The sequence below is a fragment of the Dysidea avara genome, chromosome 1 (assembly GCF_963678975.1).
Source record: "Dysidea avara chromosome 1, odDysAvar1.4, whole genome shotgun sequence".
In the NCBI taxonomy this organism is placed as follows: domain Eukaryota; kingdom Metazoa; phylum Porifera; class Demospongiae; order Dictyoceratida; family Dysideidae; genus Dysidea; species Dysidea avara.
The window spans coordinates 62,958,051-62,984,655 of NC_089272.1; the positions used below are offsets into that span (position 1 = coordinate 62,958,051).

General features: G+C 37.8%; 1 protein-coding gene across 3 annotated transcripts in view; it reads right to left on the bottom strand.

Annotated features, from left to right (window-relative positions):
- LOC136240361 (uncharacterized) overlaps nucleotides 1–26,605 on the bottom strand; it is a 66,738-nt gene that overhangs the window by 15,684 nt on the left and 24,449 nt on the right. The window contains exons 4-5 of one of the 3 annotated variants that reach the window (XM_066031318.1): nucleotides 25,164–25,205; nucleotides 24,811–25,107 (exon numbers count right to left, since the gene is read on the bottom strand). The exons of the other annotated variants lie outside the window; for them this stretch is intronic. Of the exons in view, the coding sequence (XP_065887390.1) occupies nucleotides 24,811–25,107; nucleotides 25,164–25,205 (339 nt within the window). The remainder of the gene's footprint in view (nucleotides 1–24,810; nucleotides 25,108–25,163; nucleotides 25,206–26,605) is intronic. 3 annotated transcript variants of the gene reach the window in all.

A 26,605-nucleotide genomic window follows, 5' to 3' on the forward strand; every position in this document is an offset into this window, starting at 1 on the left:
AAATTCTGTAGCAACTTGTTGAAAGCATTTCGAGTCAATCTGAAAGCTTGTTTGGGATTAATTTTATGTAAACAATACTGCCTCATCGTCGTCAGGGAAAATTGAGGCTGGTGTTTGGGTGATGTTATTTCATGGGCCATGCCTACTCCTTTGTGGTCCCTACTATACAGTACTATCATCCTGAATGATACATACAAATTTTCAAGCTAAGCAATTTTCATGGACTGATGAATATCAGCACAGTCATATTTTACTGGAGATTACTCGTTTTTCACTCAGGCTATTTGCATACAAATTTTCAAGTGACGTGTTTTTGCAGTTGCTTAGCTGTCTGCCAAGCTTCATCCTCGAAAATTAACAATCAATACTAGTCCTGTGGTATACATGGTAGTTATAGTAATAGCCTATAGTTCACAAGTACACTCACCATGTACATACATGAATCATTAAATACAGACACATCACAGACAAACACTGCAATATGCAATCTATCATACATAATAGCAACTATTTGAGGACCAGGTGGTTACTAAATAATTTAAAGTAGAGAAAAGGACTATGTATGTAGACCACTGCAAAATTCAGAAATACCTAGGAGCATGTCTGTAGACTAGGGGTGTACCGATAATCAGATCTGCTAGAATATCAGCCACCGATATGGTAATTTTCACCAATATCGGTATCGGTACAGAACGCCCGGAAGACTGATATTGCCATAGATATTTATACAGTAGCAATAGTTTGTACATAAACGGATTATGCATTGGTTTTCTATGTTATTCATGTGGCTCTTTAGTGCCAGTGGCTTATTGTTCACTCTGCAACAAATGCTACACTACAAGAAGCCATACAAATACATGTGATTCCAGTGTTTGTTGCTGGAAAGCTTATCACAATCTGTACAAATAAGGCAGTTATAGAGTATCTTTGTAATAAAAAGAAAGGGCCACAGGATAACCAAGGAAACTTGCTGTACCAGCTTTCCCACTAGCCATTACAATATGGAGTAGTGCAGAAATATCTGTTTAAGGTTTTGGCTTCTTTTGGTGGCATCAATATCAGATATTGGTACATGCCGAAAACCCATATTGATACACCTCTACTGCAGACCCCTCCAGCTGGAACAAGCTACACATGCTGAGAGTGTACTTCATAGAACCATTACTAACTATACATTAATTGCAAAATTGAAAGTTCTATGATTACATAGAAAGTACAGGCACGGTTCTAAGGGGGTTTCACCGGTTTCTGGAAACTAGTCAGCTTTTTGAGATATAAAAAAAATTAAAATACTCATCGAACTTTAAGCCTAAAATAATGAGTTTAACTACTGGATAGTTTAGTAAGTAACTATTATTGATAGAATTACTCTCTTCAACACAAAACAATTCAAAATGCTCTTTTGCACCTTTAAGCGTGTAACATATATAGACTGACTCTAAATGCATACACTTTATGATGTAATTGTTATGATGTAATCTTATACCACATTTCCTGTAATGTACTGTAATACAACACTTCTTGTAATGTAGTATATAAGGACATGCAATTGTTTTGTACATTGCTTTTGCTATTGTAATTGTAATAAGAGTGCCACACTGTGTTTGTGAATATGTGATAGTTACATTGGTAGCAGAAGATGGCAACGACGACAGCATCCATGATCAGTCTTACTAAGCCGTTTGCTGAAGGAAACCCAGTTGAATGGTTCCAGAAGTATGATATTTGTTGCACTGCCAATGGTTGGGAGAACAGGGCCAAAGCGAAACGACTGCCAACATTTTTAGAGGGGGAAGCACTAGCAGTGTGGCTAGAGCTAAGCGAGGCTGAACAGAAAAATTATAAAGATGCAAAAGCCTAGATAATCGAGCCAATGGAGCCAATGCAATTTACATCAATGGACAATTTTCACTACTGCCGCCTGCTTCCAGGAGAATCCCTCTCCATGTTTGTGCATGAATTGAAATGTCTACTGGATCACGCAATGCCCAAAGCAGATGCTACCACACGAAAGAAACTTTTGATACACCAATTCTTAACGGGCATCCCGGTGGAAGTCAGCAAACAGTTACGTGCCATTGGAGACATGGCTGACCTAGACAAGCTTATTCAAAGAGCTAAGTTAATAATGACATTAGATTGTGATGAGAAAACTGCAGCTGTGGGACTGAAGCAACAGACTGACGCTGTTGAAGCCTTGCAACTGAAGATCACCGCCCTTACTGAACAGGTGGCTGCACTGACGACACAACGTAGGAATCCTTGGCGCCAGCCAGTCTCCTCTGCTTCCAGTGTAATCATACTGGACACATGCAAAGAAATTGTCCCAATAGATTGTGACGATGTTATACGTGCGGAAGACCAGGACATATCGCCAGTGAGTGCCACTCGGGAAATGGAAACGGGGCGTCCCAGTCGAGCGTTGGGCGCCCCTGAGAACTGTAAGCCCTTTGTGTGAACTTAACTATAATAATAGATATTTTAATAGTGATGTATCTGTATCAAATAGTAGTAGTAGTGGTATGTAGTAGTAGCAGCAGTACGGTCACAGGGTGCTGTAATAAAGGGGGTGCTTAGTAATATATGTGTTGATGTAATGATGGACTCAGGGTCATCTATTTCATTAATCATGGAAAGTTTTGCTAAAAACTATAACCACCAGCCTCCTACAGACCTTAACTTAATATCAGCAGCGGGAGAACCCATACCAGTTATAGGACAATTTGTGGCACCTATTCGTGTTGGTAATTTGCTAGTTGATCACAATTGTATTGTTATTCCCTCCTTAATTACACCTGTGATATTGGGCTTAGACTTTTTACATAAACATCGAATAATTCTTGACTTTACAACAATACCAGTATCAATACACAATTCATCACAGCAGACTGACTTACCTGAGGAATTCATGCCAATTTTGAATACAGCAAGAAACAGTTTGAAGAAAGTTTGTGCTGTGACATCAATTAATGAGCCCGACGAAGATGTTATTGATTCCTGTACAGTTCCCCTTCATGCAGTAGACGCATATGAAATTCCCAACTGCCAAGATCCTGATTTCATGAAGGTCCTCGAAAAACATAGACAGTTGTACCAGAACATGCCTGGAAAGACAAATGTGGCAGAACATTTTATTCCAACTGAAGGCAACCCTGTAAAGATTCCTCCACGTAGAATCCCAGCCAATTATCAAGCTGAAGTTGAGCATCAGATATCGTCCATGTTACAGCAGGGTATTATAAGAGTCAGTTCTAGTCCATAGATGGCACCTGCTGTATTCGTGCGTAAGAAGTCGGGTGAAATGCAACTGTGTGTTGACTATAGAGAACTTAACAATTTAAAAAAATACTAGTTTGTTTAGTTTTTGTTGAAGCTAGCACAGCTAGTTCCTGTACAGCTTATTAAAGTATGTACTGTGCCAAAATTGGAAGCACATAGGCCTGCAGTAACGTGAAAAGCTTACCTCGTAGTAGCAGTAGTGCCGCTCAGATCTATGACCTGTCTCAGTACGATGGTCCACGTTCTATACACCCGGGCTGGAAGTTGTTCGAACGAACAGGTCCTTTCAGTTGTCAGGAGCTTAATCTCAACTAACAGGATGAAGTAATACAATTTCCACTCGAGTACTATCCAATCACTTGCTGATCTCACCATCCGGCATTGAGTGGCAGAGTCAGTGTGTTCAGAGGAAAAAGCCGTTGAGTATCAGTCCGTCTATTAAGTAACATAATAAATCTCTTCGTTGATTGCAGTTTAGGCGTTGGCAAAAGTCGAAGTGACAACTCAGCAGCCCTAATGTTTCACGTGCAACACTTGAAATTATAAGCGCTCTGCTCTCTCAGCAGCATAAGCACTTTCTGAAATAATTTTGTGGAGTCTTCAGAGAAGTGTTGATATGGAAAATTAATGCCTCGGTATGATTTCAATACTTGAAGAAGACAACCAACCTGATTGAAGATAAAAGGAAAGACAAGGTGCACAAGGCGTACACTCGTCGGAACCCCAAAAGGCACATCCCACCGGTGAGTTTGTTGTTGTGGCATAAAATGGTGACCGTGCGCTGCTTCGTTTGGGCTCTAGGCTTGCAACTGCAGTCAGTGAGTGAGTGAGTGAGGCAGCGAGTGAGACAAAATTTCACGTTTTGGAGACTTTTTTAAAATTCTATATCCGGTCACTAGTAAGTGTTCTCTTGTTTTAATACTGACCTTTATGTTAGATGGACTAATATTATTCCGTAAAGGTGATTTTCGTGGTGTAAGATGCCTCTAGGATGATTTTTAAAGGCGAAATCTTGGGCGGCATTGGGGGATCCCTACCTAAACAGTACTACCATACCATTTGATAATGCTTTCTCATTATTGAATCCATGCAAAATATCCATGTTGTATAAAAAGGGTGGGCTCCAAAAGCCTGGGTGAAAAAAGTTGTGAAATCAATGGTGGCAGTCATGAAATGGCTGCAATGATGTTAACGATAATAATGCACAAAGCCATCACTATCATTAACATCATTGCAGCAATTTCATGTTTAATTTTACAACTTTTTCACTCAGATATTGAAAATTTCCTCCCATGGTTATTGTGGAGCTTATTATCACAATTATTACAAATATCACGGTATTGAAATGAACTATAGCAAGTACATCAAGACACACGGTAGTGTGTCGTGCGGCCCAAGAAGCCGGCGCGTAACACCCGTGAGTATATTGACAAGAAGAAAGAAAACGCAATTTTCGCACCTCCGTAGCTCTGTGCTGCCTTGATGAAACAAGACGATTTTTGCTGTGGACACTCCCTCCACCTTCAGCACTCCACATTCCAAATTTGAGCGAAATCGCTTCAAGCGTTCCCGAGATATGCGACTTCAAAAATTGGCTTAGTTTCTTCGTTTTTTTTTCTTATTTTTCTTCCTCTTTTCGCACACTTACAAAAACTGCTATAAAACGTGAACGCCATATCCGATCGCCTTAGAAATTTGGCACACAGAAGGGGGGTATAAAGGTGCATCTCTGTACCAACTTTGGTTAGAATACGATAAACAGGCAAAGAGTTATGAGCGATTATTCACGAAAAATAACACCAATATGTTGTCACGCCTACAAGGTAAACCGCGTATGGGAAGAAGCTGAAACTCGGTGGGTGAATAGGTTAACTATTGAACCTCAAACCTTTTGTGATTTGAAAGAAATCGAGCTAAAAACCAGGAAGATACAGCGAAAAAACCAATAGTGTGTAACAATTATGCAATCGAGATTAGCTAATAAAACACCACTGCTTGCCACGCCTACCAGGTAAACCGCTTGGGGTAATGCTTTGAAAATCGCTGTACAGATGGAGTTATCATCTTAGAAAGGCTCTTCAATGGTGTAGAACAATCAGACTTAGAGCCACGGAGTTATAACACGAAATCCAACTTGGTGTAGCAAGTGCGAGATCGAGATACTCTAATAGAGCAGTCATCCAAATAGAGCAGTCATCCTAATAGAGCAGTCACCCGAAGAGAATTCAAGAGATCAGCTAGAAACAAGTAACCTGTATAGACATATGCTACAAACAAGTCACCCTGTAGAGAAATCAGCCACAAACAATTCACCCTGTACAGAGATCAGCTAGAAGAAGTTACCTTGTAGGGAATTCATGCAACTATAGAAAGAGATAATTCAGCTAGAAGAAATCACCTTGTAGAGTTCAGCTACAAAGAAACCACAATGTAGAGAGTTCAGCTACAAACAAATCACCCTGTAGAGAGATCAGCTAAAAGAAGTTAACTTGTAGAGAGTTCAGCTACAAAGAAACCATCATGTAGAGAGTTCAGCTGCAAACGAATCACCTGTAGAGAGTTCAGCTACAAAGAAATCTCCCTGTAGAGAGATCAGCTAGGAGAAGTTTCCTTGTAGAGAGTTCAGTTACAAAGAAACCACCATGTAGAGAATTCGTTTACAAACTAGTGACCCTGTAGAGACATCAGCTAGAAGAAGTTACCTTGTAAAGGGTTCAGCTACAAAGAAACCATTCTGTAAAGAGCTCAGCTGCAAAAAAAATCACCTTTACAGAATTCCACTACAAACAAATCACCCTATAGAAAGATCAGCTAGAAGAAGTTACCTCATAGAGAGTTCAGTTACAAAGAAACCACCATGTAGAGAATTCATTTACAAACTAGTGACCCTGTAGAGACATCAGCTAGAAGAAATTACCTTGTAAAGAGTTCAGCTACATAGAAACCATTCTGTAAAGAGCTCAGCTGCAAACAAATCACCTGTACAGAATTCAGCTACAAACAAATCACCATGTAGAGAGATCAGCTAGAAGAAGTTACCTTGTAGAGAGTTCAGCTACAAAGAAACCATCATGTGGAGAGTTCAGCTACAAACCAATCTCCCTGTAGAGAGATCAGCTAGAAGAAGTTTCCTTGTAGAGAGTTCAGCCACAAACAAATCACCCTGTAGAAAGATCAGCTAGAAGAAGTTACCTTGTAGAGAGTTCAGTTACAAAGAAACCACCATGTAGAAAGTTCAGCTACAAACTAGTGACCTTGTGGAGACATCAGCTAGAAGAAACTACCTTGTAGAGAGCTCAGCTACAAAGAAACCATTCTGTAAAGAGCTCAGCTGCAAACAAATCACCTGTACAGAATTCAGCTACAAACAAATCACCCTGTAGAAAGATCAGCTAGAAGAAGTCACCTTGTAGAGAGTTCAGCTACAAAGAAACCACCATGAAGGGAGTTCAGCTAGAAGAAGTTACCTTGTAGAGAGTTCAGCTACAAAGAAACCATCATGAAGAGAGTTCAGCTGCAAACAAATCTCCCTGCAGAGAGTTTAGTTAGAAGAAGTTACCTTGTAGAGAGTTCAGCTACAAAGAAACCATTCTGTAAAGAGCTCAGCTGCAAACAAATCACCTGTACAGAATTCAGCTACAAACAAATCACCCTGTAGAAAGATCAGCTAGAAGAAGTCACCTTGTAGAGAGTTCAGCTACAAAGAAACCACCATGTACGGAGTTCAGCTAGAAGAAATTACCTTGTAGAGAGTTCAGCTACAAAGAAACCATCATGAAGAGAGTTCAGCTGCAAACAAATCTCCCTGTAGAGAGTTTAGTTAGAAGAAGTTACCTTGTAGAGAGTTCAGCTACAAAGACTAAGAAAACATTCTGTAAAGAGCTCAGCTGCAAACAAATCACCTGTACAGAATTTAGCTACAAACAAATCACCCTGTAGAGTGATCAGCTAGAAGAAATTATCTAGCAGATAGTTCAGCTGCAAACAAATCACCCTTTTGGAGAGATCAGCTAGAAGAAGTTACCTTGTAGAGAGTTCAGCTACAAATTTAAAGAAACCATCATGTGGAGAGTTCAGCTACAAACAAATCACCTGTAGAGAGTTCAGCTACAAAGAAACCACCATGTAGGGAGTTCAGCTAGAAGAAGTTACCTTGTAGAGAGTTCAGCTACAAAGAAACCATCATGAAGAGAGTTCAGCTGCAAACAAATCACCCTGTAGAGAGTTCAGTTAGAAGAAGTTACCTTGTAGAGAGTTCAGCTTCAAAGAAACCATCATGAAGAGAGTTCAGCTACAAACAAATCACCCTGTAGAGAGATCAGCTAGAAGAAGTCACCTTGTAGAGAGTTCAGCTACAAAGAAACCACCATATAGAGAGTTCAGCTGCAAACAAATCACCCTGTAGAAAAATAACTACAAACAAATCACCCTGTAGAAAGATCAGCTAGAAGAAGTCACCTTGTAGAGAGTTCAGCTACAAAGAAACCACCATGTACGGAGTTCAGCTAGAAGAAGTTACCTTGTAGAGAGTTCAGCTACAAAGAAACCATCATGAAGAGAGTTCAGCTGCAAACAAATCTCCCTGTAGAGAGTTCAGTTAGAAGAAGTTACCTTGTAGAGAGTTCAGCTACAAAGAAACCATTCTGTAAAGAGCTCAGCTGCAAACAAATCACCTGTATAGAATTCAGCTACAAACAAATCACCCTGTAGAGAGTTCAGCTGCAAAGAAATCAAATTCTGCCACAAACAAATTGCCCTGTAGAAAGATCAGTTAGAAGAAGTTATCTTGTAGAGAGTTCAGCTACAAAGAAACCATCATCTAGATAGTTCAGCTGAAAACAAATCACCTGCAGAGAGTTCAGCTACAAACAAATCTCCCTGTAGAGAGATCAGTTAGAAGAAGTTATCTTGTAGAGAGTTCTGCTACAAAGAAACCATTCTGTAAAGAGCTCAGCAGCAAAAAAAAAATCACCTGTACAGAATCCAGCTACAAATAAATCACCCTGTAGAGAGAACAGCTAGAAGAAGTTACCTTGAAGAATGTTCAGTTACAAAGAAACCACCATGGACAGTTCTGTAATAAATATATGTATTATATATATAATTTGTACATTTACTGATAAAATCAGAAATATTTAAGGTACATCTGCTTCATCTTTTCTTCTTCTTTTGGTAAAGAAAAAAAGATAGGTTTAAAAAGTCCCAAAGCAGGCCATAGGCCGGCTTTGGGGTATACAAATACAAAAAAAAGTGAAATCTAATCCAAAACAGCCAAGCTGTAAAAAAAGTGTGCGGCCCTCAAAGAGGCTATGGTGAAAAAGATGTGAAATCCAAGGTGGCGGCCAAGAAATGGCTGTGATGGTAGGTTAATGGTAAAAATTTTAATAACGACAATTCAGGTGAATTTTGTGCCAATTGACCAAGCGGCACCAAAATTCACCTGAATTGTTATTAAAAATTTTACCTTTAACCTACCATCACAGCCATTTCTTGGCCGCCACCTTGGATTTCACATCTTTTCTCACCATAGCCTTTTTGAGGGCCGCACACTTTTTTTACAGCTTGGCTGTTTTGGATTAGATTATATTTACACGGGTGAACTTCGTTTACTAGCTACCACAACTGCAAGGAGTTTGGAAAAACCAGCCAAACTTACAGAGCATGGAGTGCATATAAATTTTGAAGGAGACATAGCTAGTTTCTATGTATGTAGCTAGCAGACAATTTACTAAGACTTACTAATGTGAAGCCAGAACTTTTATCCTAAAATCACAGTAGTGCCTTGCCTCACATGTATTTTAATAATTAGTGCTTCGCTTCATGTAGTAGTGCATGGGTTAGGCTTGTTTGCTAGTACAAGGAGGCTGAAATACTGATTGACAAGTACAATATGGAACACGTTAAGTGTGTAGTTGCAGCTGTATTCCCACTACAATATAGTAATAAAGGTATGGCAGTTTTTCAAAAACAAGGCGGTATCAAGGTTTTTCAATTGCCAGCTGTAATATCGCCTTGTTACCATCATACCGGTATATCGCCCAACCCTACCACACAGCCCATCATAAATTGGCTTTGAAGTTTGCTTTTATATACATACAGTAGGACCTCGTTTATCCGGACCTCAAACATCCAGACACTTGGTTAACCGAAGGGTCTGAAGTACTGCATGTGACTAATAATTGAAGAGAAGTGGTTGCAGATATTAGCTTGTGAACTGGAGGGCAGCCATTCAAAGACATTGGTATGTAATTAAATGGTTTGGTTAATCTGTTGATAATTTGGTAGTGGCCACAGTCCAAACCCTAGCAGACAGTAGGGTAACCTACTTGTATTGAAGTGCTAAGTGCTCTTATTACAGTGTTGACCATTAGTAGAATTGAGTACCATCATTTAACAGGTATATAGTGAATAAGTGACTGCATTTATGCATGCACTAATGGATGATTCAAAGTTACGGATTATCCAAAGTTATGAACAGGGCTTGGCCCCAACAGGTTCGGATAAACAAGGTCTCACTGTAATTGCTCTTCCTGTCTACAGATACAATGAAGACAAACTAGAGACCAATACAGATAATACAGTATTTACAATAGTGTTTGACGAAGTAAATTCTTTCCAAGTTTGATATGCATAACTGTACTTCTATATTTGGGATTTATTTAGTGATTGTTCTATTAGAGTATTTCGATTTTCATAAAACATAATATTTTATATTATATTAAGTGCTATCCCACTAAGGACATGTGAGAAGGCTAGGCCTGTAAATACAGAGAGTCAGAAACATGTATCTAAAACTGTGAAGAATGCAGAGAAAAATGATAAGTTGCAGTTACTCAATTTTAACAAAGCAAATATTTTACACTAGAATACTATTTCCAGCCTGTTGTCACAGATTTTACTAGCATAGCACTTAATATGTGACTGGATCTGCGAAAACCGGTCCTATTGCCAAGACAGGAAAATTTGATTTTTTTCACACAAATGAAAAGCTTTATGAATGCACTATCAAATTTCACTATCACAGTCGACCAGAGTAAAGTGGTCTGCTTTTGCTAGCTGCTTTTTCAAGCACAGTGGCGAGCTGTACGAGTGGTCTGGGGTCTTGATGGAGCCCTGGCCAACTAGGAGATTGCTGTGTGTGGCTGTACAGCTCTGTGGTATTGGACTATGACCTGTGCTGTAAATTTCCTTTCATTTTAGCCAGTTTTGAGCCCTGAATGGCCCACAACTTGGCCTAATTCATCCCAACACATTCCTCTTCAATTTTTTAAACAGCATCTTGCCCGCCTTCCAGACCCCTCCCCCCCACCTCCCAACCCTTTTGGAGCTCGCCTGATACGGCCAACCTTGGTTTAAAAACTATCTAAAATGGCAGGAAACTTAGCTGTTGACTACTTCAGTGGGTGATCTGGAAGGTGATAAATTGTAAAACGTATGAAAATTTTGTACACGTAGCTACCACCATTGGCAAGCTACAACAATCTGAATATTTAAAACCGACATTTCTCAATACTTTTATTTTAAATGGGCGATAAAATTGGTTTTCCCAGAGACAGTCACATATGATGATTATGATGATGACAGTTGGTGTGAGTGGGTCTTGACTGTAGTGTGCTACTCTGCCGATATCAGCTTTGATTCATGGAATAATAGAGAAGTTACAGTGGTATTGTACTGCAGAGTTTATTTGATTTCATTTGTAATACTCTAATAGAGTGTACATTTTTAGAGGATTTCTAATAGCACACACATAGAATGTTCTAGATTTTCCATAGGTAAATCTTTGAAATTAACTATTGAGTAGATTTTAGATAGAACTTACTTTCATTTATAAAGAAGAAATTAAGTGAGGTGAACAACCACGATAGTTGGGTGATCAGTATGGAGGTCCATGGTTCGAACACTGGTAAGTTATTTTTTCAACATTTATCATGCACCTTTTTTACCCCCATGGTGACTGCTCTATTGAGTATTTCAGCCCCACGGTTTACAGTTGTTTGGTTTTTGCCTGTAGCTGTCAATGCGATTTCTTTCAAACCACAAAAGGTTTGAACTATGATGGTTAACCTATATGCATACCAATTATACAGTTATTCCCATAAGTGGTTTACCCTGTAGACATGACAACAAGTTGGCCTTTTATTGCAAATAATTGACTATCAATCAGATTTGCACCAAACTTGGTATGTGATTGTGTCACAATATGATCTTAAAGTGTACCAAAGCTCAAGAAAATCAAACTACGCATTGGCATTTTACAACTGTTTTTGCAAAGTGTGCGAAAAGAATAATATAAGCCCCTGAAACCCCTAAAGCAAAAAACTGAAGAAATTAAACCGAATTTTTAAGGCTCATATTTCACGACTGCGTTAGGTAATCTTAATATGTTGGGTGCTGAAGGTAGTGGGTGTTTGCAGTATAAAAACAGAGATCAAAATAATGGGTGGCCATTGGCCATTTTCCATACAATTTAAGTAAACTGCCATACAAAATTGACTTTGAGTGGCCACATTTACTGTACATTACTATAGTGGTGCTCAATAAATGAAATGACAATTTTAATAATGGCCACTCAATTTCCATCTCTTATTTTGAACTCTGTAAAAATGATTCCAATTTGAGAAGGGAGCACGGAGCTAGCTACGTACATACACTATATGCATAAAAATTGTATTTTGTTTCTTCTTGTGAACATAAGCACTCACGCTATGGCACGCCCACTGTCTTGGCCACACAAAACACTACCGTGTATCTTGGACTTTACATTGTTGGGTTCATTGATTTCCTGTGGCTCACAATTGAGACTCCCTGTGGCTCTCAATTGAGAACTAAAGCTCAAAATCCAATCATTTGATTTTGATTTGATTTGTATTTCAATCAAATCTGTCTCTTGGTGAAAGCTGCATATTAGAGATCATGAACATATATGGGCTTTTCTGGCCAAATATCTCACCCCAAAACCAACTTCACAATATCTTCATGGCATTGTGGCAGTATTGGAGAGGTATAAACAAACCCAAAAGTGTCTACAGGGACATCGTTTCAGCCAGACTGGTTCCTTTTGGCATACCAAAGACTTACTTTTGCTCCTTTGTTCCCCATTTCTTTTCACTGACAGTGTAAGATGTTGGTTTGCAGTAATATATTTGGCTTCCTCTCTGCTGATTATTACATTTATAATGAAAATTGTTCATATTTTCCGTAGAACTGGATTGATTAAAGAACTGTTTCCTGTACTGTTCAATTCTTTGCTATGCTGTATAACGGGCTGAACATATCTGAAAACGAAGCATAATGGCACTTCACTTTTCAGTAATATTCAATAGTTGGGGCATGCATTCAGATGCAAAACTAATGATGTTCCTTATGTTTAATGAATTATGTGATATGATCAGTCTTTGTTCAATAGTGTATAAATTTTGTGTAGAGCACAACACATTACTTGGACAGAATGGCCACTCAAAAGTAAACATGATTGGCCATCTGCAACATTACATGATTATGAGTTAGTGTAATACACACTAGAGTTGCAACGATACAGTGTGTAGACGTATTGATATATTGCCTCTGGTGTATCACGATACAGCAATATATTGCACAATACAAAGTGGAGTCTAAGTAATGGTCTACAGTGTATGTCGTTTTTTTATTTTTTAAAGAGAAATAAGCGAGCTAATTTTTCTTTGAGAAGCATTACATACCATTCAGTTTAACTACAATGTTGATTGTCAGCCATGATAACAAGCCATGATATGTCGATATATCACAATACGTGATATATTGATACAGTTTGACCTACAGAAATATTGTCTTAAAACAATACGCTACACGATATATCGATATATTGTTGCATCTCTAATGCATACATTGCAGTGAAAAGCAGAAGCAGGGGTCTGGGGGTACTCTGACATTAAATCTGATATCAACTTTAACTCTTTATCACCAAATTTTGGTGCATACTTTTTAAGTGAGTGTATTTCAAGCAGAATGAAATTAGCCATTACTCATTCACAGGCATAACCAATTTTAGAGACAGAATCTTGGAATACAAGTAGCAAGGCTCATTACATGAATTACTGTTTGTGTGGGAGTTATTGTTGACTTCATTTCGAGCAACAATAGCCCAAACTGGGCCATTTTCTTGCAGACACCATTCCATATGTAAAACCATGCAATGTCAAAACTTTAAAGATGGATTTGTTTACATACATACTGTAGTTTGTTATTCATTCTATTAAAGCTTAAAAATTAAAGCTCAATACGTATAACCTAGGAAGCTTATCCAGTATACAACAGTTTGTTACTAGATGACTTTCCTAGCTGTAGTGTAAGCAGGTGGATTATCCTGACGCGTTTTTATCAAGCCTACTAGATACAGTACGCTGCATTGCACAGAGTTGGCTACAAAGATCACCAAAACAGTTCACTCATAAGCCCATATACAGCAATGTACATTTCCTTCAATATGTGAATTATTGTGGTTTATGGTCTAGTCACATGAGGATGTCACACTGTCTGCACTGTGGGTGCTACACTTGTAGCTGTTGACCACATATACAGCATAGATTTCTTCAGTGTGGTGCCCATGGATGCCAATAACTGTAGTCTTCCTAGAACTGATATCTGTAATATATAAAGCTGAAAAGCTGTCAGTCTGTCTGCATTCTTTTCTCATAACACCGCTAACTCGGCAACCAAAGTGTATATCAACACGGGACTTTAATGAAATTAAGAGCTCATCATCTAGCAACTCCAAGTTTGTTGTTACAAATCGCTACATGCTTTTGTTCACTCTCTACAGAGCATTGAAGGCATTGGTGTAGAGGAAAACTTGAGCTACATTCCTGTCAAAACCACGAACAAACAGCCAAAGCATTAGCGCATAGAACTGTTAACCCAAAGGTCTAGGGTTCCATTCCAGCAAATGACAACTTTTTTTCTTCTCAGTGCCACCTTTTCATGACACACTTTTTCATATGTCAGCTATTGATGACGATTACTCAGTAAAGCAAGGCCGAAGGTCGAAAACACTAATTCAACAAGCACGCTAGGTGAAGGATGAAGTATCAGTACAAAACAAACAAATTATGCTAATAAACAAACACTGAAATGATATTGTTAACATGATAACATATCCTTTATCTTGTTCCACTGGCAGCTGACATGGTGACTTGAGACACTATCGTGCCAGCTGGCAACATTTTCAAAAACAAATGATCAGTAGTTAGTTCATCTAGATTGCTATTTGAATCTGCGTTGTTGATTAACTGCTTTGTAATGGTTGTCACATGCTAGCTGTTGTGATCAGCGTTAAATAGAATCGTCGTACTGTGTCTATCACCTCCCCAAAAACACCCCCCTTCCCCCATTATATGATCGTCTCTTCATTCAACATGGATTCTATTCCCAGTGAGTGCGAAGCCTTAGGCCTTGTAGTTTTCTCAAACATTAGTTATTTATTATTTATTTATTCACTATCAAACGGTACGGTCGTACCATTTAAGTAGGAATCCAGGTGAAATTTTTGTGCGCCGCCCAAAATTCCGCTTTTAAAAATCATTCTAGAGATATCTTACGAAACGAAAATCACCTTTACGGAATAGTACTAGACTACTAGTCCATGTAGTACATAAAACAGCATTAAATACAACAAAACACTTACAGGTGGCCGGATATTAATTTTTTTTAAATCGCTAAAATTCGAATTCTAGCCTCACTGCCTCACTCACTGACCTCAGTCGCAAGCCTAGAGCCCAAATGAAGCAGCACAAGGCCACCATTTTACGCCACAATAACAAACTCACCAGTGGGATGTGCCTTTTGGGGTTCCGATGAGTGTGTGCCCTCTGCACCTTGTCTTTTCTTTTATCTTCAATCAGGCTGCTTGTCTTCTTCTTCATCCAACGAAACCATATCGAGTCGTTAGTTTTCCGTATCAAACACTTTCTTTAATATTAATTAAATACTTCTTCCCACATCTGAAATACGTTACAATATACTATGGGAATACATATATCCAAATTATTATGAAAACAATTGTCTGTCTGTTCATAGGTATGGGGTATCTGTGCACTCAATAGAAATGACAATTCTACTCCTCATATAGACATTCAACATGAGATTCACAAGCAATGATGATGAAATGACATGATCATCTATGGTCCACCTGCCTCTAACCCAAAGTGTGAGACAAAGCAAACTGTACAGTGGTCCCTCTATATTATCCGGCCATTGATTATCTGAACATTTATCTGAGCTGCAGTAGTGATTGTTCTATTAGAATATTGACTAAGGTGTATGTTCTATTAGAGTATAAACTTCATTAATCAGAACCTTTTCATTATCCAAATGCACTAAGGGTGATTAGTTCATATAATGGGGGCCCACTGTACAGATAAAAAGGGTCAACCCACTTGCACAGTGTACATACATAATATATGGTCAACTTATAAAGCTGATGTCACCAGTGCCAATAGGACCAACAACCTTGTCCACTAAAATTATGTTAAAAATTATAGGACCAGCTAATCCAGAGTAAAACTATCATAGAGAGTCATCGATAACTTAATTTCATTATACATACAGCAGTAACACATTGTAAGCTATACAATGAAATGGCTATATAACGATTTTATGGTACAAACACAATCATACAATGTAAGCTATACACTACATAACACAATATCTTATATGCACAATCTTAGTACATACACTATGGACACAGCTACCCTCTCACAAATATTGAATCATACATCATACTTGGTGAGATCATTATACATCTACGTATATTAGCACTGCCATTGTAGTCATTATCACTCAATGTAATGGTAACATTACAGTGCTTGGTTTGATTGTTACAGTAGCTATAAACAATATTTAATGTACAATCAGTTTTTTTTTCTGCAAGGTGAAGAGAAAAGTCTTCACTACAATAGATTTGTCCTCACCTGATGTTGTACCACAAAGGTACAATGAAAGAAAAGAAGTGATCTTAAAGATTTTCAAAGCATGTTTCATGTTCTCTGACATGTGTGACTAGCCGTATATGTATAAAATACACAGTACTGGTATGTTTAGGGAAGCTTCATACAAACACAACTTGAACAAGTCTCATAAGAACAACTATTCTATTTTACTGTATCAACCTTAAAAACAAAATTGTCCCCTTACTCTATCTAAATTAAATCCTGGGTCGGTACAGTCAACTTAGTTCTTCAGCATAGAAATTTGCCATTTGATTTAATAACTCGCCAATTAGAAACCATTCACCACATACACACCATACAGTGCAGTATCAGTGATAAGACAGTAGCACAAACTTAACAAATTTGGTCCAATAAGACTCTGCATCTCAGTACCTTTAAACAAAAATCATGCAAGTGGATTCTAATATTTTTGCACATTAATATTCAAACGGAATACCCTAAAAACTATCTGCGGAGAAGTAGTATAATATAGTTGGAGTATACATTACATAGAACTAACCTCAACATAAGCGAACAGTGTTGTTTCTACCAGTAATAATTCTTGCAGCATGCAAGATTGCGTGTGCTGCATTTCATCCACTGGTTGCTTAGCAATGTGGTAGGCATTAATTGGCAGGCATTATATGGAAAATCTTTAGCATTCATTAACCAGGCAATGAAAAGATAATTTCATTGTTTATTTGTTCTATTATTTATTGCTAAACACAATGCCAGCAATTGCATATTTCTAAACCTAGTGGTTTCGTCGTAACATTATTTATGACCTATAATGACGAAACTGTGTATTATTCTCATTACTTGGTTATGTAATTATTATTTTATTATTAGCACTTTAGCACTGAAGGTCTGACGGTCTTATAAAGAGGTGACCACTAAATGAAATTATCTAATTCACCGTTCCATTCCTGCCCATCATTTCAAATTCATTCCACCATTCAATTCAATCCACTGAATATTCAATTCACTGAACCCAGAAGCCCATTAAATCATTTCAAAATCCAACCTGCTTTCCAAATACCTGAGGGCATGTCTGCAGACCCCAATCCCAGCTGACTGGAACAAGCTACACATGTTGAGTGTGTTTCATACATTAGTACAGTAGCTACCCCTTCAGACAAGTATAACTTGATAACAGCTAAGATTTTTTCATTGTTCAACATCCCTTCAGCCTAACAGGTGCCTTTTGGTATACCGCAGTACATAAAATTCACGTATCATGGACTTACCTTAGTCCTCCTTTCTGTCCCATTTCCTTTTGCTGACAGCTCAAGGTATCAATTCATGGTAGTGCCTTGTGATGGCAAAAAGTAAACAAACAAGTATGAGGAAATGTTTTAAGTTTGATTATGGACCATAGAAAAGATTAGGGAAACAAGGGAAGTCGCTTATAGCTGCAGATATACTAGTGGATATTTAATCCCTGCTTCAGTCATGGGTGTAGACCAAATTAGGGAATACATGTCCACTAGTTATATCTACAAATGTAGGTGACCTCCCTTAATCGTTTCCCTATGATCCTTACTGAAACTAATTTTTGTATATACAGTACAGTAGTTCTGTTTGAGTAGGGATCCCTCCATCTTGCGTGACGAAAATCACCTTTATGGAATAATATTAGTTCATCTAACATCAAATGTAGCATTAAAAACAAGAAAACACTTGCAGGTGGCCGGATATAGAATTTGTAAAAGAAGACACCAAAACTTGAATTTTTGTCTGCCTGCTATCCTGCCAGCGTGCCTGCCTGACCACAATTGCAAGGCTGGAGGCCAAACAAAGTAGCGCACTGCCATCATCTTAAGCCACAATAACAAACTCACCAGTGGGATGTGCCTTTTGGGTTCAGATGATTGTGTGTCCTCTGCGCCTTGTCTTTCCTTTTATCTTCAATCATGCTTGTCTTCATTATTCCTCATGCAATGAAACCATATTGAGGCATTAATTTTCCCTATCCTTCAGCAGCATATTTAGACTTCAAGAACTTAATTAAGCACTTACATTCTGTAGATACCTGTAACTTCACGATAGGTTCAGTGCCACACCTATTACTTTGTTAATGTGATCTTGGTTGATTAATAACAATTGAGCACTGAGACTATATCTCTTAACAATCTATCACAATATCACATTCCATTATTATTGGCCTAGCTGCATTCATAATGCTAGCACAATGCCAATATGAAATAGTGACACATCACTGATAGGTGAAAGGATGACTCGAGATACTCTCATACAACAGTCACCCTAATAGAACAGTCACATGTGTATAGCTGTATGCTATAACAAAAAACCAAACAAACTAGTATATTTTTAAAGTGAAGTAGGAATCCAAGCAATAAAAAGTAGTGAAACAAGAAATGAATGATGGTATCGCAGCATAGCTTGGTGGAAAAATCCCTACTTTGGCATTGAACAAAATGGTTGTTTTACAGTATAACATGCCAATGTGGGGATTTTCCCACCGAGCTATGCTGTAATACCATCATTCGTCTCTTGTTTCACTTGCTTGGATCCCTGCTTCATTTTTAAATTAATAATTTTAATATACTAGTAAAATTAGCCTTGTTTGCACTATACCACCTTCCACAATGACACTTCTATATTTCTAATCATATAAATGCTATAACTATACCATGACTAGTCCTGCCACGATATAGAAAAACTCTCTATCATATATCACCAATATTAGAGCGGCATAGCACCAAAAAATGAGCATTTCGTGCACTTTGTGATACAATTATGAAACTTTCCACACAAATTGTGCTCCTCATGACACATGTTTTTTTTATATAGAGCCATCACAGATTTGACCTTTGGTGACCTTTAGAGCCATTTTTCACTGAAAATTGATCATTTTTGTCTTTATCTCCTTGGGACATTATTTTACACTGTTAAAACATAGCATCAAATTAAAGGTGTTGATCCAAAAACTATATGTGACCGGATTTCATATAACAAGGCTTCCACACACACAAAATCAAACTTACGATTTTACTAGAAATGGATTGCTGGCCTAATACACTATCATATTTCACACTGTACTTCCTTCAGCACTGGCAAGTCTGGTTTCTGTAGCAGCTTTCTTCCGACCCTGTCAAAGCCACGAGTGTGAGATTGGCACCATTAAATGGCCATGGCTTTGTGATAATGGTGTGTAGTGAGCTGGGACTTCACAGAGAGCTCGCCAATAGTGTTCTCAGTCAATTTGGAGTAATTTGAGGGCCATGGAGAGCCCAAACTTGGCCTCTGGACTCAAATCGTCTTCTTACTCCATTTTATACCCGTATATTAAGACCACCGTCCACCCCCACCCTCCCACCCTTAGTACTACCATCTGTGATATTATTACCCACTCGAAAAAAAGCTGCTCAAAACAGGGCAAAGTTTGGGTATCAGAAATGTATACACCCACTCAGTGATAGCTAGTGAACAGATGAACAATTGGTGCAAATTTTGTTTGCACAGCTGTAGGCACTGGGAAGTTATTACACAATGATTCCTTAAAATCGCCATATCTCGTAACAAAGCTTTGTGCGTCGAAGCCTTGTTTTGTCAAATTCAGTCACATATTGACTTGTGTTTGAAGTTAGTATCTCATTCCACTACAAAGTTATGATCATTTTTCATAAAATTATTTGCCCTTGGGGTGTAAATTACTAATGGGTAAGTTATTCATAGAATATCATGGTTAACATAATTGATCATAACTTTGGAATGCAATCACCTATTGACTTCAAATAAAAGCCGAGTGGTTCTTTTTAGCAGCACCTTTAATTTGAAACTGTGCAAAATGATGCCTCAGGGAGATGAAAATAAAAACACTGAATTGTCAATACAAAAAGGCTGTAAAGGTCACCAAAGGTCAAATATGTGATGACTCTATATCCAAAAAAAGTTATGTCACAAGGAGTACAACTTATATGGAAAGTTTCATAATTGTATCAAAAATTGCACCAACATTGTACTATTCCACTCTACTAAAAGGCTTATGTTAGAGTTAAAGCACTGCCGCATGTGTGTACGGAAAATACAGTATGAGGGGGTGTGTTGAGAGGCTAATACAGCACAAGGTGAAGCCGAGTGCTGTATTTGCCTCAAGACACCCCTGAGTACTGTATTTTTCGTACACACAAGCAAGGCAGTGCTTTAAGTGTTATATTGTACTTCCTGGTTGTCTGGCTCGGAGCAATTTTCTCTACGTAGTACTCAAACCGCTGTGATTTTCGGTGATAGGGATATCAGTAAGAGTTCATATAATCTATTTCTAGTCGTAGAACAAACTAACAGGATTAGTTTGGCTATTTACAATGTCTCGCACGTGATCAATTGTGCTGTCTTAGTGCATGGAGTCGTGTTTAAAAAGCTTCGTGATCAGATGACCAGTATTAAGTGTTTATACAATCTATTTCTAGCAGTAGAACGAACTCATAGGAATATTTTGGCTGGTTTTAGCAATTTACAATGTGTTGTTTACGTAACATTCCTTAAATATATTCTCCATATGTGACCAGATCTGCGAAAACAGGACATAATCGCATATTTTTCAAATTCCTGTTTATTAAATATTTATAATCTACTTAGCCAAGTTCACCCACTGGCAAAGTTTCAGCCTCATATGCCAATAACTTTGGAGTTACAGCCCTACAAACTAGCAACAACAGAAAAATCTATTTGTACAGCAACTATAGGTAAAATAAATTACAGGTGTTTACAAAAACGGTTGTAACTTACCAACTGAGTGAGGTACAGAGCTGAACTTTTCACCATCATGTTTGCCACGAATAGGGGAATCAACTACTGGGTACATTTTACCTTTACTCACCCTTCCTCACTGCATACAAAGGTGAAATTTGTGATGAAAAATCGATCGCGTACGATCGCTTCGATGTGATGTAAACAAACGCTCATAACTTACGTATCCTTGGGTCTACTGCAACGAAACAAAGATTTTGCAACTCCTCTTGAGCAAGCGAATAAGATGATATCCAGGTGTGTATTATTAGTCGCTTCCTTCACTAAGAAAGAGGCGTTCAAAAAATTTACCTAATTTTTTTCAATAATACGCAAATATTTCACCCAATGTATTCAATGCTTTGTACTGTAAATTTAGGCTTGTGTGATTATGTCCTGTTATCACAGATCCAGTCACATATAACTGTACTATATTTGCCCAATTAAGCGCATAACTGTACTGTATTTGCCCAATTAACTGCATAACTGTACTGTATGACTCATACAGTACAGTTATGCAGTTGATTAGTACTGCATGGACAATACAATATGCGGATCGCTTTGATCCTCCCACGCAAAGTACAATATATCATGATATGAATATATTATCATGATAAAATATTATTACAGAACTAACAATAAGACAAAAATATACGTATAAAATCATTACGTATATGTTAAAGCATTGCCGCGAGTGCTATATGAAAAATAAAGCACAAGGTGCGCGGCCGAGATGTTAATAAAGCACGAGGCGAAGCCGAGTGCTTTATTAGCATCGAGGCCGAGCGCCGAGTGCTTTATTTTTCATATAGCACGAGCAAGGCTATGCTTTAAATGATTTATGGAACTTTCTAGTCGTGTAGCTTCACCATACACTAGGACTCGTAATTAACACGCGTTGCACGAACTATTAGCAGCCTGAACGCACACAAACTAGTTTAACAAAATAACTCACACGTATTTCACCATAGTTTGGCATGGTAGACGCTCATCGTGTACTTTGGCAAGTTTTGCTCGCAACCCACAATCGATTTTATTGTGAGTCACATGGTGAAATATTTCCGTGATATCTCCAGGGCTTGTCCGTTTACATTAACAATCGTAACAGCAACGTTACCTTCTCCCACCCATCATCAAAGCATTTAGGTATGTCTATAAAAGCAATCCAGTGGTAGAACTCGTATTGGCTGGGGTGATTGATCACTCAGCGCGGCGAGGCTATCAGCCTTCAGCTATTAGCCTGCACTAGAGCACATGAGCAACTGTGCTTTATTGCCCACAAAGAGTGCTTTATTGCCCACACAGAGTGCTTTATTACACTGCAAAGAGTGCTTTATTCGTTCAATAAAGCACTCTTTGCGGTGCAATAAAGTACTCTTTGTGGTCGATGAAGCTGTTGGCAGGCTGAGAGTGTACTTTATGAAATTTAAAGTACACTTTTTCCTTTGATCTCGCCCACGCAAAGTTTTATAATGTATGTTAAAAGTTAAAGTGGATGTGTACCAAGTAAATGGCTGGCACTTCATACAAACCTTACAACCTCACAGTTTACTTTGAGGTTAGCACGTGTCCACCGCTAAACCATCAACACATAACTTAATTAAATGCCAAATACCATATGTCTGGCTTCCCCCACATCACTATACTATATCATGATACATCAATATAACTGATTGGCCATATCACCACCTTGTTATATCAATACTATCGATATACCATGGCAGCACTAACCATGAAATGTAAGCATTAGGTAGTACATAGAAAAATTCTGCCTATTCTGCTATATATACATTTTATATTGTAAAGTTGTAGTAGCTATGGTTGATTGTGTTTGTAGGTGACCATAGCCACAAAATACATACAGTACATAAGATGTTCTGACTGATGTGAGCTTTACAGGTTGTCCTGTCTCTCCAAGCACACACTATCATTTCACTTAAACCGTATACATACAAATTTTCACAATTTTTCAAGGTAATTAATTTTCATGGATTGACCAATATCAGTACAGTTATATTTTACTGGAGATATTTTACTGTTTTTCACTCCAACTATCTATTATGCAGTATAGGACTAGCATTGGTCGTTAATTTTCAAGGATGAAATTGGCAGACAGCTAAGCAACTGCAAAACCATGTCCCTCGAAAATTTGTACGTACATGGTAGTTATAGTAACAGCTTACAGTTCACAAGTACACTCACCATGTATACATACATGAATCATTGAATACAGACATATCACATACAGACTACGGCTGAAACGGATAGCAACTTTTATTATCCGGATATCCTGAACAAAACCTATCCGGATATCCTACGGATAGTGACATCATCACTTGCTATAGAAACATTTTATAGTTTATTGTAAACATCCTTGTTTTACTAGTACTAGAAGCAAAACAAACATTAACATGATAGCAAAAGGTTTGTGGTAATGTTACAGTGTTACTTTGCACTGTCTGTAACAAGATTGGCAGCTGGAGAAAACATGAATACAAGATGTAGCAGTTGCTACAAGACTTTTTCCAGGTACAACTAGTCGTAAAGAACTCTTTATAAGGCAATAACTATTCTGTTACAACTGAACCTCTTCAGCAACATTCACAGCCTCCCTTCGTAATTTAGCGATGGGCATGGTCGCGAGCAAGCTGATTAACTTACCAGGCTACTGTTAACTTCACATAATCTAGCTTAGCTAACTCTCCATGATGAAAATTGATTCATCTAGTGATGAGAAAGTTGGACAGATAAATGGCTTTAAGTTATTACTATCCGCTTGGCTTCAAAGTACTATCCGGATAGTAAATTATTATCCGGATATCCGGATCATACGGATATCTGTTTCAGCTCTAATACAGACACATCACATACAGACACATCACATACAGACACATCACATACAGACACATCACATACAGACACATCACATACAGACACATCACATACAGACACATCACATACAGACACATCACATACACACACATCACATACAGACACATCACATACAGACACATCACATACAGACACATCACATACAGACACATCACATACAGACACATCACATACAGACACATCACATACAGACACATCACATACAGACACATCACATACAGACACATCACATACAGACACATCACATACAGACATATCACATACAGACACAGAAACATGCAACCTATCGTACACAATAACAGCTGGGTGGTTACTAAATAGTTTAGCATACAGAGTACAGTAAAGGCCTATGAAAACCACAGCAAAATTCAGGGCATGCCTGCAGACCTCTTCTGGCTGGAACAAACCGAGGGTGCTCCATAGAACTCAGTCAATAATTACTAACCAATTTAATCGCAAAAATGAAAATTCCATGATTACACATACAGTACGTATATACTTATCTCTAGCCTTATTTGCAATCTGACAACTACCACTAAAATTTTTATTGCTTGACTATGTATGTTTAAACATATTCTATCTAATGCTCACTTTATTGTGTGGCCATTGCATATCTACAGAGTTTCTACCAGAAAATCATATAAACGTTATACTGTAGCTAGAAACATGACATGTAAGCATTAGGGAAAAGTAGAAGACAAGTTCTGCCTGTTCTGTAACAATGCATTTTCGCTGTAAAGTCATAGTGCCTATAGCTATGGTTGACTGTGTTTGCAGGTGATCATAGTCACTAAAATACATACATAAGATATTTTGACCGATCTAATGTTTACAGGTTGTCCTGTCTCCCCAAGAACCACTTAAATTTCACTTAAATACATTTCATAGTTGGTAATTACCTACAGCTCACAAGTACACTCACCATGTATAGATGAATCATCTGATACATACACATGATCAACTGGATCAAGACCAAGATGATGTCTTCTCACATTAGTAAGAGCAACCTCCAGTGATCTCCATGTAGCATTAGGAGTTAACTTCAACCACCTGTCTAGTGTCTTCTGGAAACAAGAAAGCCATTGCCGAGGATTGTCTGCCTCAATCATATTAAGTACATGTAGTGTTAATCCCAACTCTATTCCAATGTCTTTCCATTCATTAGCATATTCCCAGATAAAATATCTATTGAGGTCTCTCAATGTTGGCCTTTCATCCTCTACAGGTCACACATGATACTGGTAATGGTAATAATACACAATACAAGTCACTCACTATTTTTAATATGATCAATCACTACTGCACCCTTCACTAATACTACAGTTGTAACAAATAACATAACAGATGTACATACCATTGTGTGTAAATTCATATGTACCTTAGCTTCTAGTCATAAACTACATAACTAGTATATTTATGTACGTACATTAGTACTGAATACTACTGATTCAAATTGAAGTGGGGATTCAAGCAATAAGAAAGTAGCAAAACAAAATAATATATATAACAAGTTGATGTTGTGCTACTTCTAAAAACCAGGCGCCATGCAGCTAGCTAACTCATCTGGAATAACTATAGACAGTATATACTACTATGAATTAACCAACTATGTATTACTACTTTACAATAGGGTAGTTTTTGGTTGTGCAATAATATTATTAGCTAATTCTCGTATTTTATAATTCATGAAATATTCGCAATTCGTTCAATTACATTGCTATGCACTGCTAAGGAAGCGTTTGGTAAACAAACTGCTTTTATCAACACATTACGCACAGAACTATCTTCTAAACTGTTTTATAGTTTGACCATCATGTTTTTTCTTACAAATTCTCTTGACAAAGCCTCAAAGCTACTCTTCATTTTCGTTCACGTATGTAAGGGATACGCCCCCTTTCAACTCGAAGCGATAGGCTATTCCTGGTAGTGTACGAGGCCTGCACCGTTGTTTTTCAGTTGTTAAACGCCTGAAAACCTCAAAGGGAAGGTAGTTTGCAAAGTCTGAGGAAAGTCGCCACACCTGTATTTTAGTCCGCCGAAAAGAAACCACCTCAGAGCAAAGTTGACCTGTGCAGAAGTTTAATACATGTTTCATTTCACTTTTACTCCTTACGTAAAAACTGCTGTTACCATTATTTAATGATTTTGCTCACGTGGGTGCGTACGGACAAACATAGATAGGTAGATAGGTACACACACACGTTTTTTACGAAAACAATTTCAGTAAACCAGACGCGCGCCCACAACCGGGCTTTTTCGGCCGGCTGTGGGCGCGCGCCTGGTTTAAAAATATATGAATAATATTTTAACTATATCTACAGTATAAATTCATACTGGTTTGTTAGTTCTTTTGTTATGTACAAAGATAGCTACTGTGTGATATACATGTTCTATTAGAATGTGACAAACCAGTGAATTCTATTTGCCATAAAAATATATTAAATTAAAACAAACAGGGTAAAATTAATAACACTCTATACTAGTGCTGAAACGATTATTTGGTTATTTGACTACTCGGTAGGTACGACACTATTCGATTCGTTACCACACTATTCAAATAATCGTTAGCACTTCGTACACTGTATTCAGATTATTATTATTATTATTAATGTTTTACAGCACAGGTACTGAAAGCCAATGGCAAGTACTGCCAAAGGCTAAATTACACTAACATAAAATTAATTAACTACAAAACTTAAAGTACACTAGGATAAAAT